The sequence below is a fragment of the Neolamprologus multifasciatus genome, chromosome 20 (assembly GCF_963576455.1).
Source record: "Neolamprologus multifasciatus chromosome 20, fNeoMul1.2, whole genome shotgun sequence".
Lineage (NCBI taxonomy): Eukaryota > Metazoa > Chordata > Actinopteri > Cichliformes > Cichlidae > Neolamprologus > Neolamprologus multifasciatus.
The window spans coordinates 19,444,040-19,465,433 of NC_140458.1; the positions used below are offsets into that span (position 1 = coordinate 19,444,040).

General features: G+C 44.4%; 2 protein-coding genes across 2 annotated transcripts in view; both read right to left on the reverse strand.

Annotated features, from left to right (window-relative positions):
- Positions 1 to 15,129, reverse strand: part of ap4b1 (adaptor related protein complex 4 subunit beta 1) — a 32,018-nt gene extending 16,889 nt beyond the window's left edge. Inside the window, 6 exon segments of the mRNA XM_085144676.1 lie at positions 7,975 to 8,260; positions 9,566 to 9,713; positions 9,870 to 10,000; positions 10,080 to 10,304; positions 14,398 to 14,515; positions 14,697 to 15,129. Coding sequence (XP_085000802.1) covers positions 7,975 to 8,260; positions 9,566 to 9,713; positions 9,870 to 10,000; positions 10,080 to 10,304; positions 14,398 to 14,510 — 903 coding nt within the window. The 5' untranslated portion in view covers positions 14,511 to 14,515; positions 14,697 to 15,129.
- Positions 15,130 to 16,521: 1,392 nt separating this feature from the next.
- sephs3 (selenophosphate synthetase 3) lies at positions 16,522 to 21,394 on the reverse strand. Its single transcript, XM_085144669.1, has 8 exons — positions 20,990 to 21,394; positions 20,201 to 20,304; positions 19,635 to 19,742; positions 19,311 to 19,465; positions 18,751 to 18,841; positions 18,085 to 18,184; positions 17,700 to 17,912; positions 16,522 to 17,608 (listed from the first exon to the last, which is right to left on the reverse strand). Exons 1-8 carry the CDS (start codon positions 21,264 to 21,266, stop codon positions 17,358 to 17,360), a joined length of 1,299 nt encoding a protein of 432 aa, XP_085000795.1. The 5' UTR covers positions 21,267 to 21,394; the 3' UTR covers positions 16,522 to 17,357.

The following is a 21,394-nucleotide window of genomic DNA, read 5'->3' on the forward strand; positions in this document are numbered from 1 at the left end:
ATAGACCCCAGCCTCTATGGATCTTGTACTCAGAGCTTGTTCTTGTGCTGCCATGATTAGTGCCTCTGTGCTATCTTTCAGTCCAGCTTTGTCCAGCCACTGGTAGGATTTCTGGATATCAGCCACCTCCTCTATCTGCCGGTGGTACATACCGTGCAGGGGCCTGTCCTTCCATGATGGTTCCTCGTCTCCCTCCTCTTTCTTAGGTTTCTGCTGCCTGAGGTATTCACTGAGCACGCTGTCAGTTGGGGCCATCTTCGTGATGTATTCTTGGATGTTCGTTGTCTCATCCTGGACTGTGGTGCTGACACTCACCAGTCCCCGACCCCCTTCCTTCCGCTTAGCGTACAGCCTCAGGGTGCTGGACTTGGGGTGAAACCCTCCATGCATGGTAAGGAGCTTTCTTGTCTTTATGTCAGTGGCTTCTATCTCCTCCTTTGGCCAGCCTATTACCCCAGCAGGGTACCTGATCACGGGCAGGGCGTACGTGTTGATGGCCCGGATCTTGTTCTTACCGTTCAACTGACTCCTCAGGACTTGCCTGACCCTCTGCAGGTACTTGGTGGTTGCAGCTTTCCTAGCGGCCTCTTCATGGTTCCCATTCGCCTGCGGGATCCCCAGGTACTTGTAACTGTCCTCTATGTCTGCAATGTTGCCTTCTGGTAGTTCAATCCCCTCAGTTCTGACTACCTTCCCTCTCTTTGTACCATCCGACTACACTTTCTCCAGCCCGAACGACATTCCAATGTCATTGCTGTATAGCCTGGTAGTGTGGATCAGTGAATCGATGTCTCGTTCACTCTTGGCATACAGCTTGATGTCATCCATGTACAGGAGGTGGCTGACAACTGCTCCGTTCCGTAGTCGGTATCCGTAGCCAGTCTTGTTAATGATCTCACTGAGGGGGTTCAGGCCTATGCAGAACAGCAGTGGGGACAGAGCATCTCCCTGGTAGATCCCGCACTTGATGGTGACTTGTGCTATGGGCTTGGAGTTGGCCTCTAGTGTTGTACGCCACATCCCCATTGAGTTCCTGATGAAGGCTCTTAGGGTCCCATTGATCTTGTACAATTCTAGGCATTCTAGTATCCAGCTGTGGGGCATTGAGTCATAGGCCTTCTTGTAATCAATCCAGGCAGTGCACAGGTTGGTTAGTCTGGTCTTGCAGTCTCGGCTGACTGTTCTGTCTACCAGTAGCTGGTGTTTTGCGCCTCTGGTATTCTTGCCAATTCCTTTCTGTGTCCCGCTCATGTATTGACCCATGTGCCTGTTCATCTTAGCCGATATGATGCCTGACAGGAGCTTCCATGTAGTACTGAGGCAGGTTATTGGTCGGTAGTTGGAGGGGACTGGTCCCTTCTTGGGGTCCTTGGGGATCAGGACCGTCCGACCTTGGGTTAGCCATTCCGGGTGTCCCTCGTTAACTAGCAGCTGGTTCATTTGTGCTGCCAGACGCTCGTGGAGTGCAGTCAGCTTCTTCAGCCAGTAGGCGTGAACCATGTCGGGCCCTGGTGCTGTCCAACTCTTCATACTGGAGACCCTTTCTTGGATATCTGCCACTGTGATGGTTACTGGACCCTGTTCAGGGAGGTCGCTATGGTCTGCCCTCAGATCCACTAGCCACTGAGCATTGCCGTTATGGGTTGTGTCCTTCTCCCATATGCTCTTCCAGTATTGCTCCGTCTCCAGCCTTGGTGGTGCTGTTCTCTTATTATTGTTCCCTTGCCACTGAGAGTAAACCTTTGCTGGTTCTGTGGAGAACAGTTGGTTTATTCTCCTGCCTTCTATCTCTCTGGTGTACCTCCTCAAGCGGCTGTCCAAGGCTGTGAGTCTTTGCTTGGCAGTTTCCAAGGCCTCAGGTATGGACAGCTTGCTGTATTTCTTATGCACCTTCTTTGTCGCACCTTTCTGCAACTCCGTTAGTTGGCTAACCTCCCTCCGTGCTACTTTGATCTTGCCCTCTAGCCTCCTTCTCCATGGAGGGTACTGCCCCTTGTGGCTGTTCAACTTGTAGCCAAGCATCTCACTGATCACTGCTGCCATATTGTAGATCAGCTTGTTAGTGTCGGTAATCGTGGCTGTAGGTATCGTCCGTAGTGCTGCATTAACATCATCTAGCAGACCTTCTGAGAGTACTTCACGTAATCTTGGTAACCGGCTACAGGGGGTCCAGGTTTCAAGCTTGGCCATGATCCTATCTTTCAGGTCAGTTCCTCTCGCACTCAACGATCCTTCTCCTGTCGCACTTGGGGCTATGTACCCAATCTCGGGTGGGGGTGATGATATCTCCCCCCTGACCTGGCGTCCTGCCTTTGGAGCAGAGGATCGCAAGTTCGATTCCTGCCTGGGGCGTCTGTATCCAGTAAGGGTCCTAAGGCTAGACCCCCTATGCTAAGCGAGCCTACCGCAGACATGAGCGAGACAGATAAATATGAAGGCATGCCGGCTCGGACGTCGCCCGGATCAACAAGGTCCGCGTCAGGTGTTGAGGAACCAGGGCACCCTGACGAGAAGTGGGCTACTGGAACAAGAAGGCATCGGTGGGCAAGAGACGAAAACAGGGCGTTGTTGGAATGCTACTACGCAAGTAACCCCGGCGGAAGGGGCTACATGAATAGGATGAGGGACCTATGGATTCTTCGATACCCAACATCCACAATGACGGCGAAACAACTAGTAGCTCAGTGTTCCAACATTCGAAAGAAGAGACTGCTCTCACAGCTAGAGATTGACGAGGTACAACATAAATGCTACGGCAAGGAGGAGTCAGGACGCCAGGTCGGGGGGAGATATCATCACCCCCACCCGAGATTGGGTACATAGCCCCAAGTGTGACAGGAGAAGGATCGTTGAGTGCGAGAGGAACTGACCTGAAAGATAGGATCATGGCCAAGCTTGAAACCTGGACCCCCCGTTGCCGGTTACCAAGATTAGGTGAAGTACCCTCAGAAGGTCTGCTAGATGATGTTAATGCAGCACTACGGACGATACCTACAGCCACGATTACCGACACTAACAAGCTGATCTACAATACGGCAGCAGTGATCAGTGAGATGCTTGGCTACAAGTTGAACAGCCACAAGGGGCAGTACCGTCCATGGAGAAGGAGGCTAGAGGGCAAGATCAAAGTAGCACGGAGGGAGGTTAGCCAACTAATGGAGTTGCAGAAAGGTGCGACAAAGAAGGTGCATAAGAAATACAGCAAGCTGTCCATACCTGAGGCCTTGGAAACTGCCAAGCAAAGACTCACAGCCTCGGCCAGCCGCTTGAGGAGGTACACCAGAGAAATAGAAGGCAGGAGAATAAACCTCTCCACAGAACCAGCAAAGGTGTACTCTCAGTGGCAAGGGAACAATAATAAGAGAACAGCACCACCAAGGCTGGAGACGGAGCAATACTGGAAGAGCATATGGGAGAAGGACGCAACCCATAACGGCAATGCTCAGTGGCTAGTGAATCTGAGGGCATATCCAAGAAAGGGTCTCCAGTATGAAGAGTTGGACAGCACCAGGGCCCGACATGGTTCACGCCTACTGGCTAAAGAAGCTGACTGCACTCCACGAGCGTCTGGCAGCACAAATGAACCAGCTGCTAGTTAACGAGGGACACCCGGAATGGCTAACCGAAGGTCGGACGGTCCTGATCCCCAAGGACCCCAAGAAGGGACCAGTCCCCTCCAACTACCGACCAATAACCTGCCTCAGTACTACATGGAAGCTCCTGTCAGGCATCATATCGGCTAAGATGAACAGGCACATGGGTCAATACATGAGCGGGGCACAGAAAGGAATTGGCAAGAATACCAGAGGTGCAAAACACCAGCTACTGGTAGACAGAACAGTCAGCCGAGACTGCAAGACCAGACTAACCAACCTGTGCACTGCCTAGATTGATTACAAGAAGGCCTATGACTCAATGCCCCACAGCTGGATACTAGAATGCCTAGAATTGTACAAGATCAATGGGACCCTAAGAGCCTTCATCAGGAACTCAATGGGGATGTGGCGTACAACACTAGAGGCCAACTCCAAGCCCATAGCACAAGTCACCATCAAGTGCGGGATCTACCAAGGAGATGCTCTGTCCCCACTGCTGTTCTGCATAGGCCTGAACCCCCTCAGTGAGATCATTAACAAGACCGGCTACGGATACCGGCTACGGATACCGGCTACGGATACCGGCTACGGATACCGGCTACGGATACCGGCTACGGATACCGGCTACGGATACCGGCTACGGAACGGAGCAGTTGTCAGCCACCTCCTGTACATGGATGACATCAAGCTGTATGCCAAGAGTGAACGAGACATCGATTCACTGATCCACACTACCAGGCTATACAGCAATGACATTGGAATGTCGTTCGGGCTGGAGAAGTGTAGTCGGATGGTAACAAAGAGAGGGAAGGTAGTCAGAACTGAGGGGATTGAACTACCAGAAGGCAACATTGCAGACATAGAGGACAGTTACAAGTACCTGGGGATCCCGCAGGCGAATGGGAACCATGAAGAGGCCGCTAGGAAAGCTGCAACCACCAAGTACCTGCAGAGGGTCAGGCAAGTCCTGAGGAGTCAGTTGAACGGTAAGAACAAGATCCGGGCCATCAACACGTACGCCCTGCCCGTGATCAGGTACCATGCTGGGGTAATAGGCTGGCCAAAGGAGGAGATAGAAGCCACTGACATAAAGACAAGAAAGCTCCTTACCATGCATGGAGGGTTTCACCCCAAGTCCAGCACCCTGAGGCTGTACGCTAAGCGGAAGGAAGGGGGCCGGGGACTGGTGAGTGTCAGCACCACAGTCCAGGATGAGACAACGAACATCCAAGAATACATAACGAAGATGGCCCCAACTGACAGCGTGCTCAGTGAATACCTCAGGCAGCAGAAACCCAAGAAAGAGGAGGGAGACGAGGAACCATCATGGAAGGACAGGCCCCTGCACGGTATGTACCACCGGCAGATAGAGGAGGTGGCTGATATCCAGAAATCCTACCAGTGGCTGGACAAAGCTGGACTGAAAGATAGCACAGAGGCACTACTCATGGCAGCACAAGAACAAGCTCTGAGTACAAGATCCATAGAGGCTGGGGTCTATCACACCAGGCAAGACCCCAGGTGCAGGCTGTGTAAAGATGCCCCAGAGACAATCCAGCACATAACAGCAGGGTGCAAGATGCTAGCAGGCAAGGCATACATGGAACGCCATAACCAAGTGGCCGGCATAGTGTACAGGAACATCTGTGCCGAGTATAACCTGGAAGTCCCGAGGTCAAAATGGGATATGCCCCCAAGGGTGGTGGAGAATGACCGAGCTAAGATCCTGTGGGACTTCCAGATACAGACGGACAAAATGGTGGTGGCTAATCAACCGGACATAGTGGTAGTAGACAAACAGAAGAAGACGGCCGTAGTGATCGATGTAGCGGTTCCGAATGACAGCAATATCAGGAAGAAGGAACACGAGAAGCTGGAGAAATACCAAGGGCTCAGAGAAGAGCTCGAGAGGATGTGGAGGGTGAAGGTATCGGTGGTCCCCGTGGTAATCGGAGCACTAGGTGCGGTGACTCCCAAGCTAGGCGAGTGGCTCCAGCAGATCCCGGGAATAACATCGGAGATCTCTGTCCAGAAGAGCGCAGTCCTGGGAACAGCTAAGATACTGCGCAGGACCCTCAAGCTCCCAGGCCTCTGGTAGAGGATCCGAGCTTGAAGGATAAACCGCCCGCAGGGGCGTGCTGGGTGTTTTTATATATATATATACAGTGGGGCAAAAAAGTATTTAGTCAGCCACCGATTGTGCAAGTTCCCCCACTTAAAATGATGACAGAGGTCAGTAATTTGCACCAGAGGTACACTTCAACTGTGAGAGACAGAATGTGAAAAAAAAAATCCATGAATTCACATGGTAGGATTTGTAAAGAATTTATTCGTAAATCAGGGTGGAAAATAAGTATTTGGTCACCTCAAACAAGGAAAATCCCTGGCTCTCACAGACCTGTAACGTCTTCTGTAAGAAGCTTTTCTGTCCCCCACTCGTTACCTGTATGAATGGCACCTGTTTGACCTCATCATCTGTATAAAAGACACCTGTCCACAGCCTCAACCAGTCAGACTTCAAACTCCGCCATGGCCAAGACCAAAGAGCTTTCGAAGGACACCAGGAAAAGAATTGTAGACCTGCACCAGACTGGGAAGAGTGAATCTACAATAGGCAAGCAGCTTGGTGTGAAAAAATCAACTGTGGGAGCAATCATCAGAAAATGGAAGACATACAAGACCACTGATAATCTCCCTCGATCTGGGGCTCCACACAAGATCTCATCCCGTGGGGTCAAAATGATCATGAGAACGGTGAGCAAAGATCCCAGAACCACACGGGGGGACCTGGTGAATGACCTGCAGAGAGCTGGGACCAAAGTAACAAAGGTCACCATCAGTAACACACTACAACGGCAGGGAATCAAATCCCGCAGTGCCAGACGTGTTCCGCTGCTGAAGCCAGTGCATGTCCAGGCCCGTCTGAAGTTTGCCAGAGAGCACATGGATGATACAGCAGAGGATTGGGAGAATGTCATGTGGTCAGATGAAACCAAAGTAGAACTTTTTGGTATAAACTCAACTCGTCGTGTTTGGAGGAAGAAGAATACTGAGTTGCATCCCAAGAACACCATACCTACTGTGAAGCATGGGGGTGGAAACATCATGCTATGGGGCTGTTTTTCTGCCAAGGGGACAGGACGACTGATCCGTGTTAAGGACAGAATGAATGGGGCCAAGTATCGTGAGATTTTGAGCCAAAACCTCCTTCCATCAGTGAGAACAATTGAAGATGAAACGAGGCTGGGTCTTCCAACATGACAATGATCCAAAACACACCGCCCGGGCAACAAAGGAGTGGCTCCGTAAGAAGCATTTGAAAGTCCTGGAGTGGCCTAGCCAGTCTCCAGACCTCAACCCCATAGAAAATCTGTGGCGGGAGTTGAAAGTCCGTGTTGCTCGGCGACAGCCCCAAAACATCACTGCTCTTGAGAAGATCTGCATGGAGGAATGGGCCAAAATACCAGCTACTGTGTGTGCAAACCTGGTAAAGACCTATAGTAAACGTTTGACCTCTGTTATTGCCAACAAAGGTTATGTTACAAAGTATTGAGTTGTATTTTTGTTATTGACCAAATACTTATTTTCCACCCTGATTTACGAATAAATTCTTTACAAATCCTACCATGTGAATTCATGGATTTTTTTTTCACATTCTGTCTCTCACAGTTGAAGTGTACCTCTGGTGCAAATTACTGACCTCTGTCATCATTTCAAGTGGGGGAACTTGCACAATCGGTGGCTGACTAAATACTTTTTTGCCCCACTGTGTATATATATATATATATATATATATATATATATATATATACACATATATATACACACACACACACAAAGTTGACACAGACGGCAAAGCTAGTTTTCGGCTACGAGCCCGACACAGAACTCAACGTATTAGCCAGAGGTCTCTTTACAGTTTTATGCCTTTACGGTTCGGATCTGTTTTATATTCACGTGGAATAGTTTTCTATACAACATCGCTGCAAAAAGTGCAACCTTACCTAATGTCCATCCTACTGTTACTCATTTTATATTAAGATTTAAAAATCTAGTTGGCATTGGTATGGTGAATAACCTCCAGTAAAAGTAATAAATCACACAGCAATAGTACATTCATGTAGTTGTAAAAGCATGATAATATATTAAGTAATCCAAAGTATTCAGAATACGTTACTCTCATCGAGTAATGTAACGGAATATGTTACAAAATACATTTTCTTCCCAATACTGCCAAAAGCACACCTCCAGCCTCCTGTGAGGGCTGGTTGTCATTCTGAAATGACAACCTCATGAGGCTAGCGGAGAAAATGAAGCTGTTATTGAAGCAAGTTCTGGCTGCACAGTCCACTCACATGTTTAAATTAGTTGCACTGACCTGTATGTGGCAGACGGCAGCAAACCTCATCTCTCTGGACCCACTCCCACAGGCTGCAAGCAGGGGTCCACTGACTCGTTCCAGGGCTGCCAGACTGATGGCGGGCAGGTTGGAGGAGACGCTCAGGAAGAGGCTAAGGGTGGCAGCCATGACAGGGGGGTGGGGGCTTACAAGGAACGAGTCCAGCAGGGACAGGATGTCAAAGAGCTCGTCTTCTGACTGGGGCCTGTAGCGCTGAAGAACTCTCAGCACCTCACACTGACCCCAAATGTCACACTCCTTAAGCCTAGGAGGAAAGACAGACTTTTTTTTCTAACTGTGTCTTTATTTATTTTGAACATAGCACTGTACAAATCCACTAAGCCAGTGGTTCCCAAACTTTTTTTGCTGGGCCCCCCTTTGTTTTATATAAAAATGTTTGCGCCAAGTCTTGTTTGTTTTTTTCCCTTTTCACACCGCGCCCCCCCTGCAATGGCTCTGCACCCCCCACACTTTGGGAAGGTCTGCACTAAGCGTAACAAAACAAGTAGCTAAACTTACATAAACTACAAACTACACATACTGCCTTTATCCACATAACACCATAAAGGAAAGGGAAAAAAACAAAACAAAAACAGGAAGGACAGACAGACTGTAATATGTGAGCCACAGCTGCTCAGCTCAAACATGAGTATTACCTTTCAGCCAAAACACAGGATCAGTTTGAAACTGATAATGTGATGTGCATTCATCATAGTTTACCAACTCATTTTGCCACTGAGAAATCAGTTTCAAATACAGTTTCTATGTTAGGACAAAATATAATCTTGATGTTAGGTGATGGAATAAAATGTGATTTTATAAGCGTGATTATTTAGGGTCAGTTCCTGGGCAAGTTCTTACATCTCATCAGTGCCAGTAGTGGAAATTTGCTGTCACTGACAAAAATGAATAAAACATAAAATAGCACATACGGCTGAGGAAAGTCACCTGGACGTTGCCAGCGTTATGCTATGCTACAATAGTTAAACATGCAGGGAAATATATTTATGTGCACATCTGCTCTTCCTGTCTATAATGCTGGTTTAGACAGAAGTCTAACAGGAAGCTATTTGGCTCTGCTGATATGATTAGCTATCTGTAGAAGGCTGGATGATAGCCACACACACAGACAGTCCTGCAGATTAAGGCTCTCGTTAGACGAAAAATGAATTCAATTCCAGTAAGAAGACAGAATGCCTTTTTTCCATTAACTGAGTAGATGAAGAGGAGAATGTAAAAACATTAGAAACAAATTAATGGCTTTCTTCAACCCTCTCCTTTTCTTTACCCCCCCCCCCCTTTTTTTTTTAAACTTCTTCCTGTGATGGGATTCTTTTTCTTCTGGTGAAATTTCACAGTTTTCTAGATGTGTCACCATCCACCACTTCAGCTACCTACTTTGCCTAAAGGTAAAACAGTAGGGTACTCCCCTAAAAACATCACATTGAAATTAATCAAAGACCTAATGCAGTTCAGCACTAACAGTAAAATAGACTGCATGCCAGAGCATCCTTATTTTGACAGATTTCATGTATCCACATTTCATCTGATGTTTTAACTGTGGACCAACCTGTTGAGCAGGTGGTGGGTAATGGGTTTGTTAATAGCGACACCACCCTCCTCCTTCAGGATCTCCTCCAAAGCTCGGAGGCAATTCACCATCACCACGGGGTCCGGGTCCCTCAGGAGGCTGTAAAGTTCATTCACCACTGCTGCATCTGGAAAGAATCACAAACAAGAGGTTTCTGTACATGACGCTGATGTATCAGCAAGCGAAACACACCTGCTGATACATCAATAGTGATGGGATTGACTTTCTTCTTTCTTGCAAGAGAAGAAGAGAACTGTGTTAACGGGATAAAAAAAATCCCCACCTATCTCAGAGCTAGGTTGGAGGTTGTGCAATTTGGCCCAGCCGAGTACAGCCACACGTCGTACGCAGGCTGCTCTGTCTCTCAGTCCTGCTGTTAGAGGCTGCTCCACATACTCCACCAGGCTGGGTAACCTGGCACACAGACACATTCAAAACCAGTCATGAGTGGATGTGGCAGCTTACACTGAGGTACCTGTATACAGCAGTTCACCTGAGGTTGGTCATGTTCCTGAGGGCTAGACTGCGAACCATTGGGTTTGGATCCTGGCAGTCCTTCCTCAGAGTGTTGATGACCAGCAGGGACAACTCCGGGTTTAAAGTGGCGTAGGAACACAGGAAGACATAAACCAATTTCTTCTGGACTACATCTACTGTGGCACAGGCTTTCACCATCTCACTGAACAGGCCAGACACATCTACCCCTTGTGACATGGTCCTGAAATGGAAGGGGGAGTAGAAGGGGGACAGATAAACAAGAAGAAAGACAAAAGCGGGAATGAATAAGGAGGGGACAGTCAGAGTTGAAATGGAGAAAGAAAGATTAAAGGAAAATGAAAAATGGGGAAAGACAACAAAGAAAGAGACACATGGAACAAGAGGAAATGATAGGACACAGGAAAACCTTTTAACATCACATTTAACAAACATTTCATTAACATATTCTTCTTACTAACAGAACTTTGTCAGTGCCCAGATATTTGAAAAACATGTGAGTGCAGAGAAGAATATTTCTGCAGGCTTCTTGAAAGAGATCCAAAGCTCTCCTTTGGAAGCTGGTTGTCTTTTGTTCTGCTCTCTATCAAGATGATCCCCCACTGCTTCAATAATATTCACGTCTGGGCTCTAGGGAAGCAAGTGCTCCATTGTGTGTTTTTCTCTATAGGTTTGTTTTTACTGCATTGGTACTCTGTTTGGAATCTTTGCCGTGCTGACAAACAAATCCACTGCCAATCAGATGCTTTCCAGATGGTATTGCACAGTAGATTAAATCTGACAGTACTTTTCTGTCTTCATAATTCCATCAGTTCTGGCATGCTCCCCAACACACTGGCTGAAATGCAACCCCAAACCACGACAGAGCCTCCACCATGTTTTCAGATACCATTCAACTGCGGTAGACAGTATTTCTTAAGCCTGCCACTTCTGCTTTTGTCCTCGGTTTCTTTAGGGACAGCCTGCACACCACTTTGAGATAGCTTTAGGCTAATACATGGCTATTCAACTACGAAGTTAGTTGGGCCAGATTTTCAAACCGAGGAATTTATCTGGGCCAGATTTTTTTTTTGAAGCCAGTAAGCAGCAGATCACGATCAATTTCAAACCCACACAACTGTATTGAAAAACAAGTAATTTTTTTATTCCTTTTCCCCTGTAAATCTGGTGACCTCTCACAAATGCACACCAAAAGGTCCATTTAAAAAAAAGGGAGCTATAACTAAACTATTTTTTGCACATTTGAAATAATAATAATAATAACAAAAAACATTTTGATAATTCCCTTTCAAATTAAAATAAATATTTCGCTGACCACTCACTTTTCCTGCCATGGATGGAGCCCCATCCGTCACAAGTATACAGACACACATATCCAGACCATTTTCCTCAAAAAGAGCTTAAATCTTCTCAAACATTATTTCGCCAGCTGTGTGTCCCTCTAACGGTAGTAAGCCGTGAGCTGTGATCTCCTGCTATAGACATTACATCAGTTTTCTTCAGGTCATCTAACAGCATTTCAAACTCGTCTGACGCCAGAACTTCAACTCTACTAATATTTGAACTGTCCTACAGGGGTACGTTTTTAATAGCAGATGTCACACTTACTTTAATTTTTTCATCACTTTTCACCGCATCCACCACGGCCAGCATGCAGTATTTCACCGTTTCAGAATCTGTGAAAGGCCTTTTCTTCTTCGCCAAGAAACAAACACGAAGGGAAGATGCTGCAGCTGTCTCTTGGGCTGTACAGGACCCTCACCATGGTAGTACAACTCCGGTTGTAATATTATTAAACTCGGTAAAATGAATAAGTATTTGTCAGTCCAGGCAGGGTTAAACCGAGTTTTCATTGTCAATTTTGCGCTTTTGGAGAGAGAAAGACATGCTGTTGTCGCATCATATATTACGATGATTGTTTAATATGTTTACATCACGGTGCATTGTGGGTTAAATATTGCTAGGCTACTAGGAGTGTTGCATTCACAGTCTACACTACGCTGTAGGAATTTTTAAATTTTTAAAAAAATTAATTAATTAATTATTTTTTTGCATTTTCTCTGTGTTTCTGCCAGGACCACAGGCAGGGCCACTCGCAGGTTGCTTCTGGGCCGCATTTGGCCCGCGGGCCGCCATTTGAATAGGCTTGGGCTAATAGTTTTAACCTCATTAGAGCAAAAATACTATTTCATGTCTTTCAAACTCTATTACTGTTGGCATTTCTGTAAATTTAACAAACAAATTGGAACAAATTATGTATTTTTGCAACAGGCTTCTAGTAAAAAAGAGCCTAAAGAATACAAAGAATACAAAGCACAAACTAGGTCTTTGCTACTAAGTTGTCTGTTATGTGTAGACACAATGATTTATCCCTTCAGTTAGGCATCTTTTTATGCTTTAATGCTTCCTTCATAAGTTAGTGATAAGAAATATATATAATATAAAACAAACAACAAACATCCCTCTGAAAACAGTGAGGTACACGGACTGGACTGGAAATGAGTAAAGAGTTGAGGTCTAAAGAAACAAGTCAGAAAGCCTTGTGAAATATTGTTTAAAAAACATACAAGAAAGTCTGGGTGCCTGAAAGCAAAATATAAAGAAATGAGTGGTGGCTCAAGCCTTTGCACAGTACTGTATATCTTCATATAGTGACCTAATTTTCTTTTTAATTTTGCCCAGTGTATAATATCAACATTCATTATTGGAACAGAATAAGTCCACTTTAAACCTTCAGCTTACGTCTTTCCTTGAAATGATCTACTGCTTCGTAGTGAAAACAGCATGATAAACCCCCAGTCAGCAGTGATGTTAGTGCTATGTCACTGGTCCTGGTTGGTCTTAAGCCATTGAAACAAAGGGGAGTATTAGTCAAAACAACAGAGTGTTACTACTGAGGGGTACGATTGGTACCTAGGGGCTGTATAATGCTTATATGTTCACTTTCCTTTCCAATTTTATTTATATAAAAGACGAATGGAACTTTGGGGTCTTAACAATGAAGCCAATGTACAAAAGAGCCCTGTTTTCCTGGGTCCATCTCCTGACAGCCTTCCATTTTGATGTTTCTCGTGTATTTTTCATGATCCTTAAATTGTATTTGAATAACTAGAATCCATACTTTTAGTTTTATGTGTTTGTTTAATGTTGCCTAATTTTCCAGATTGTTTATGATATGTAGTCTACACCAGTGTTTCACAAAGTGATTACAGTTTTAACGCATCTGTTAACACAAGGGATGTTGAATTAAGTAGCTTGCTGTTTTTTAATGTTGTTTCAACACTTCAGCTCTCTTTCCTTCAAAGACACAGCAAAGAGCGAGACTTTAAAAACACACAAAAATGAATCATAGTGAATCGAGCCACATGTGGGACTGTTCAATTGGGCGTAAAATGAATTTCATCAATCTGAGCTTCCACAATAAATAAGCAAAAATGTTAACAATGCTGACAACAATTTGCAACCATTTTCACTGTGATTATCTCATTTTCTTCTTATTCACAGTTAGATGCTTATGACTCGTTGTCAGCAGTTGGAAGAATGTACTGAGACAAGTGTGCAGGGACTGTATCTCAATTTGTTAAACATCATTACTGAGAATGTTTGTTCACATAGCTTCTTCTGAGCATTTCTCCTCATGTGTGGAAAGTTTCAAAGATGAGTAACTGGGCTGCCTTGTGGACAACAAACACTCTTAAAATCCTCATCATGAAATGACTAAGTGTTTTTTGCAATTTTGTGAGAATATCGACAAAGCTCCTGGTTGTGTACAGCTTGGTAAAAAGTCCTTGCTGCTTTTGCAGATTTCTGTTCTTGTTCTGCATCAGTCAAGTTCTTAAACCATCATCCTTAACCATAACCATTGCAACCTGCTCTCCATCAGCTAAGCACACAGCATTACCTCTGATTTTAATAAATAACTTCTGAATAGAATACTGAATAGAAGTCAATGTCTAATAAAAGACTGCCAAACTCGTATTTCTCATAAACATGGAATCCAGCACATTTACAATGAAGCTGATTTCCTTGTGCACACATATCCACGTAAATCTACAACAATAGCAGTCATCTTCAGAACCAACAAAGCTGTATTGTAATTTCCCAGAAAAATGATGTCACTCTTTCATATTTCCAGTTAGCTGCTAGCTAACACCTGCTTTTTCAGTGACATTTAACTTAAATTGCATGGGGGATGGGTTGGGGTGGTAAGCAGGTTCCCAAAAGCAAATGTGTGCCCGGCCCCGTTTGACAGATGAATGCGACCTTGCAGGCAAACCGCAGCGCCTGGGGGCTGAGCAGAGGGATGAGATGAGTACCTGATCACTTTGAGGATGGTGTTCCTGTACCGCAACGGGTCTGACTGGACGTTGGGGTTGGACAGAGCTCTCCTCAGCTCCCTCACCGTCTCCTCCCCGCCCAGATAAGGCATGGTGGCTAAGAGACACAAAAAACATCATTCTGCTTGTCAGTAACAAGCAGGTCCAACTGCACCTCTGGCTGGTGTTTTGATAACACAGCCGGTGACCCAGCGTTCAGCCGGTGAGATAAAACGCAAAGCTTTTATATGACACAGCAACCCAGTAACACACGAACTTGTTCATTTTAAAAGCGTTACCGTTTAGCACTTTGAAGGACGAAGTTCATCCGTAACAACACAACAAAAATGACTAGAATAATTATTCCCTCTACACATCCGCATTTCTTCTTCAGTGTTGTTTTTCTCGTTTTAATCCCACGCTGCTCTCTGCTGGCTGGCGTGAGTATAGCACGACAAAGGCAATACACCCTATCTGATACTTTGTTTATATTTCGGTGGAAAATGTTGCACTTTACTCCATTTACTCCATCTGACAGTGATACTTTGTTTATATTTCGGTGGAAAATGTTGCACTTTACTCTATTTACTCCATCTGCCAGTGGTTGTTAGTCGTGTGTATATGGAACGCCAGGACTGCCATAATGAATTAATTAAATACACCATTAAATAATTAATTAAATGTGGCAATAATTAATTAAAATCGGAAATAATTAATTACATAAATATTTATGACACATGTAATTAATTAATTATTGCCACATTTAATTAATTGACATATTTAATTAATTATTGCCACATTTAATTAATTATTTAATGGTGTATTTAATTAATTCATTATGGCAGTCCTGGCGTTCCATAGTCTGGGACCATACAGTCCTTTTCTACTCTTGGCTGATAATCAGACTTTGTATAACATAAGAATAAACTCAAATAATCATGACAAGACTGCTATAATCAAAAGAAAATATTTTTTTTGCATATGGACCATGAATGTTGGTCCATATGCAAATGTGGAAAGTCAGAAGCTAGAAGAGTAGCAGCAAGAGTTCAGTTCCTTTACATTAAACATTAAATTGTAGTTTTCCTATTGAAACTGATATATCCCATGATGCTGATGCTCAAAGTTGGTTATGGAAAAAATAGGGAAAACAATACGATTTTGACTCAATATTGTTACATTTTGCTTTAAATTGATTTGGTTGAAATTACAGAAAACTTGTAATGCGTCTCTTCGGTCCAGAACATTACGTCTGGTTTTATCCTGCACTGATGTTTATGCAGGAAATGGTGGCACAAATAAGGTGATTTAAAAATAACCAAAATTCAACCTACTCCTGTGAACTTATTCTTGTATTGTCCAGGGAGGGACTCACTGATTTCAATGGAAATCCCTCAGACAGCATCAGGTTTACATGCAAACATGCATGGATCAGCTATCTTTACACAGATCACTCTGGTAACCCAGTGTAAATCAGGCCGTATGCCGCTATAACTTTCTGCGCATGCAGCCATTTGAAGATGACAAAATCCAGAATTTAACTGAAAAACTGTTAGCAGTGCATTTGCATATATTCATCCACCCAGTAGATCAATACTACTCTATTTACTCCAGGTAGGTAGGTCTCAGTGGATGTTTTTTTTTTGTCTTCCAGAACAAGATCATGCTAAATGAGGCACATGCGTAGTGATGGATGTGTGTCAGTCCCACAAAGTAAAACGGGTCAACGGTCTCAATGTCAAAATGCTGGAGTAGCTATTAATCTAGAAATGAATATGATGTGAGATTAACATTTGTAAACTTGGACGTTGTCTGAATGTCCAAGTCAACACCAGTGATGGAGGAGCTGTCTGAGCAGCTTAATATTACAAATATACTAGCAAGCAGGATGACTGATACTAACAACACGGCAGTACAGTCCTGACACGACTGGTGTATGCTTGTATGACCAAAGGTTCAAATAATGAACTCATTGTATGTACTAATCCCTGTGAGGCAAAAGATCAGGCTTCAGACTGCTCCAAACCCCTTCAATGTTATTCTTAGCACTTTTCAGTGAAGATTTCTTGGTGTAAAAATAAAAATGTGCCTTCACACTACAGTTGCATAAGACCCAAACAGCACTTTGGTCTAAATTGATGATGGGTTTATTTGATTGTGAAAAGCAAGAAATCTACAAACAGACAGCACTAGACCTCCAGCACTGAAAGTCCAAACCCTGATCCAGAGACAAACATCCACTCTGCCCGGCCCTGCTGGTTGGGGTTTGAAAGGCAGAGCTTCATTAACAAGGAAGGGCGGACTTTGTGCTTGGGCGGTCAGTCGACTGTTGACCCAGGTGGACAATCTGAACACGGCCCAACAGGTCCCAAAGGAAGCTGCTCAAACCTTCCTCTGGATGGCGTGGGCAGAGCCAGGTTGTAGGAGTGATACATTATTTCTTTTCCACAGTAAACCGTCACCAAATTAACACATTTAATGTTAGCCATACATCCTAAAATAAATCACCCTAATCCAACCATAACACACACACACACACAGTTCTCATTATTTGCTACTTTGGGCAAGTATGATTCAGTATTTTTCTTTTTTATAGAACTGAAACTCATTTTCCAGAAGCTTTTTATGATTTTGATAAATCATATAAAACAAGTTTTCTATATGAAAGGCAACAGGGAAAAATAATGCTGAGAGAGGCAGTACAGCATTGTGCCCTGAAGTTACAACATGAAACATGAGAAGTACACCATGTTTTAGCAGCTCCTTCTAAAGCTGGACATGTATGCAGCCTGTGGTCCATTTCCTCTCTCAGTGGATCACATGACACTGGGTTTTGGTCTGTGCACTGTCAACTTTTTGACAGAAAAGGTAGATGGGATGAACAACAATTAATACACACATAGACACACTCATTCTCTCTTGCACACACACACCAGAACAGTGTCAGAGGGTGACAGTGTCTATGACACATTGGGGCTTGGGTCAGGGCTGGTGGAGCTGTTTTCCTGATTTGCTGCCTGGCTTCCTCGGGGTGGAACCTCGATAATGCGGGGTTTGTCAATGATGCGAGCATGGCGGTCGCCTTTCTCCACAATACCAATAATCCACGCTCCACCCACCGCCCCCTGACCCCCTGCTCCGGAGCTGAGGTTTTTCATCTCTGAGCAGAACTTGGCTGCCTGCTCTCTGGGCAGACACACCAGTAGCCCACCTGGAGAAGAGGGGGGAGAAGGGATGTGAGTTCCTAGCTTTAAATACTGCATTTATTCAAATTTAACCACGTTTAATGTCACTGGTCGTACCGGAAGTCTCAGCTGAAGTGCCCTGAAGCAGGTTAAACAGGTTTCCGCAGGCTTTACTGATGGCAGCCATCTTGGCTATGATTGGAAGGTTATGGATAACAAAGGCCACCTCGTTTTGCTGCTGTCTTGCCAGGTTGTTGGCGTGACCCAACAAGCCGAAACCAGTCACGTCTGTGGCAGCGTGGGCCTGGTACTTGTGCATTAGACCCGCCGCTGGAGGCAAAATGTGAATGAGCCAGAGTAGAACCACAAGAAAGAAAAGGGAAAATAAATTAATCAATAACAGCTGATATAAAGTCTGCTAACTGAAATTTAGTTAAATAGTTAACTAATAATACATTTGCATGATCACTAATGACTGCAGATCTTAATCAAAGTAGTGTACCAGTGCGGTTAAGGGTTGCCATGGAAAACATAGCTTCCTGATAGGCCTCTATAACTTCCTCTTTGGTGACAACCAGCTTGATCTTGTTCCACTTTTCAGGCTGGTAAAACAAAAACAGCAACAAGAAAATTAATCTTCAAAGCAGTGCTTTTATACATTTCTACATGCACAATAACCCACACATGGCAGCTGTGAACCTTTTCAGGAAGGAGAACTGTTAGCAAACAAAACATTTTTTTGTTACACGGACACAAACCCTGTCAGCAGTCTTGGGCGTTTCATCAAAGAACTGGAGCAATTTTATCTCATGTGACCAGTAAGTAACCAATACATATTGTCTTTCTTGTAAACATTTTTCCAAATGTGTCGGCATGCAATTCTCACCAGATATTGTCAACCAAGTGCCAGTTAATATCATGGTGTGGGGCTGTTTTCAGCATACGGCACTAGCACACTACATATAACACTGAAGGAAGGACGAATGGAAAAATGTACTGAGACATTCATGATAAAAGTCTGCTGCCATCTACCAGGATGATGAGGATGAAACGAGGGTGATGTTTCAGCAAGACAATGATCCCAAACACACAGCCAAGGAAACTCTCAATTGGTTTCCTGTGGCAACATTACACTTAATATTTCTGTGAACACAGTTGAATGGCTAACCTGATCGATCCACAGATAAGCATTTACAGCCACCCGAGTGCCCAGAGGTTTGGTCAGCACCAAAACGTCACCTGGTACAGCCCCATCAGGCCTGGAAAATAAAACAAAACGTAAACGTAAAACATGCAAATCTTTGAATTTTGTGAGTCACAACTTTTCATAATGCGTTATTCATAAAACCTCTGTTTCTTTGTCTTGGCAGAACTTTTATTGTTCATCAGAATTTTATTGCTGATCAGCAATAAAAGTTAGTCACACCCAGAATATTGCAGCTGTAAGAGATAAGAATGCAGAGCGTCCCACAACACAGAGTTGACTTGTGTAATCCCCCATGTTTCACAGCTACTCAAACACAACCAGTATTTGAGTGAACACCCTCACTCTTGTTGGACTACTTGGACTACAGTAGTCCTTGTTTTACACTGAAGTACCACTGAGTTGAAGGCCACCCTATCTAGAACTAAGTAGAGACCTGGCTTAGCTATGTCAGGAGTTGAACTAAATGTAGATATAAGACTCTCAAGAAAAGTCTGATATTGATATATGTTTCAGGTACTCACATAATGAACTCATTAGGCTGGCAGACGACCGATGCTACTCCTCCCACAATGATCCAGGGATTTATCACAGTCTGTCCACCTGTCACTGAAGTTCCTCCCTCTTCTGCTGCGTCACGAAAGCCTCGAATCATCAGCGGCATCACCCGCTCACGGTCCTGTTTCACACATGCATAAACACATGACCATAAACTATCAACGAAGCGCTTATGCTAGCTTTAATCAATGTTCATTTGTTTATGAAAATTACAAGGACACAAATCTGTTGACAACCCCCACTTCATAATCACATCAGAGACTGACTCAACACAGCACACAAAATCCTACCTTTTCATTCATCTTCTGGCTGACACTCAGCAGCATCAGCATGTTGTCACACTCTGTGATGCCCATGGCATAGAGGTCGCTGAGGACATTAGCGCATGCTATCCTGCCCTGTAAGACAAACGGAGAGAGAGTAACAGTCATGTGACTGTTAGCTTTACAAAGCTCCCATAGATAGGTGGCACTCAAAGACAGAAATCTTCACCAAAAACTGCCAATGGCATAACTAATGAACAGAAGGAGCTGGAAGCTTTATCATAGTATCACAGTCTAATTGCCTGTGATGTGTTTTTTTTTAAAAAAAATCTTGATATTATAGTCTGCAGTACTGTTTTGGACAAAATAAGTAATAATTTAATATGTGCATTTGATGTTTTGGTTTTATGGGCTAAAATCTGCTATTATACTGCTATAATACTGTAAAAAAGAAAAAAAAAAGATGTCACTTTAAACAAAGATGCCTAATTATCAGCAAGTTATCCTGTTACGTTGTTTGCATAGCTTTCCCCCCTTGCCCATGTACTGTGTAGTAATGCTTAGTGGAGGGAAATGCATGCTAGTAAACTCACCATCATGTATGGATCTTCCACCAGAGGGTAAAAGAAATCTGTGGTCTGGACAAGTGACAGTCCTCCATGTCTCAGAGGAATGACAGCGGAGTCCATCCCTATGCCTGTAAACACACCACAAGGATGAGGACAAGACAAGCACGCAGCACAGCCAACAAATGTTGACTTATTTTGTGTTACTACTACTTTTTACTTTTGGTAGTCCGTATTTAACTGCAGTTAAACAAATTTAGTAGTCTAGTTATTACGGGACTGTTACACGGAATTGCCTGACACTGTCTGAACTTTACATGAATTTGTTTTAATCTTTGGGGTTACTCAGTGTAACTTCGTATATTGCTGTTACACGGAGTTAGAAAGTGTGCAAGTCAGTTACAACAGGAACATTGGACTATCTACACGAACTTCGCACTCAGAGCATCCGAGACATTTCTGCTGACTCATACTTACCGTGTGGTAATTTGATAACTCGCAAAACATGTGTCCTATACTTGCCTGGTTAGTTAACTATTACATGTATTAATTATTAATTATTTAGCTAAGCTAAAGCACTATTCAAGCTAAAGCTAAGCACTATATGGGTAGCTTTAGCTATCAATATAGTGTGTGTGTGTGTGTGTGTGTGTATTTGAATCTTAAAGTGTTTTCCGCCCATTGCTTTCTGTCAAATAAGCTGCCATTAATAAACACAAGCTAGCTAGGTTAGCAACAGTTGCATTAGCTAACTGACGTTAACTTGGGTTTTAGAGTATAATGGCTAGCTCTACTAACTTCGAATTTGTCCTTTACCTAGTCGTGGGCCAGGTAGCTGTTGGCCGAACTCCGAAGCTTGGTCTCCGGCCCTCCCTGTCCCGTCGGCCCGGTCCGGCTCCAGTCCCGCCAGGAGTTTGAGCAGAGCCTCCTGCGGGACTTTGCAGCCTCATCCCTTCAGTTCCGAAAAGCTTGTGAGGCGGAACCCGCGCTCCAGTCCGTGCTCCTCGGGTTTGAACGGTTTGTATCCTGGGGGAAAACATCCCTCAGTGCCCACAGCCTCCACTGTGGGAGGCGGGGAAGTTGAGCCTGACATACTCGTGGCCCTCTTCTCCCACACAATACCAGCTGCGTAGTATAACACCGGTGAACACAGGCGCACGGATGAATGGAGCGTGTGTCTGGCGAGTGGTACGTGAAACGGAAGACATTGGAAAAGTTAAA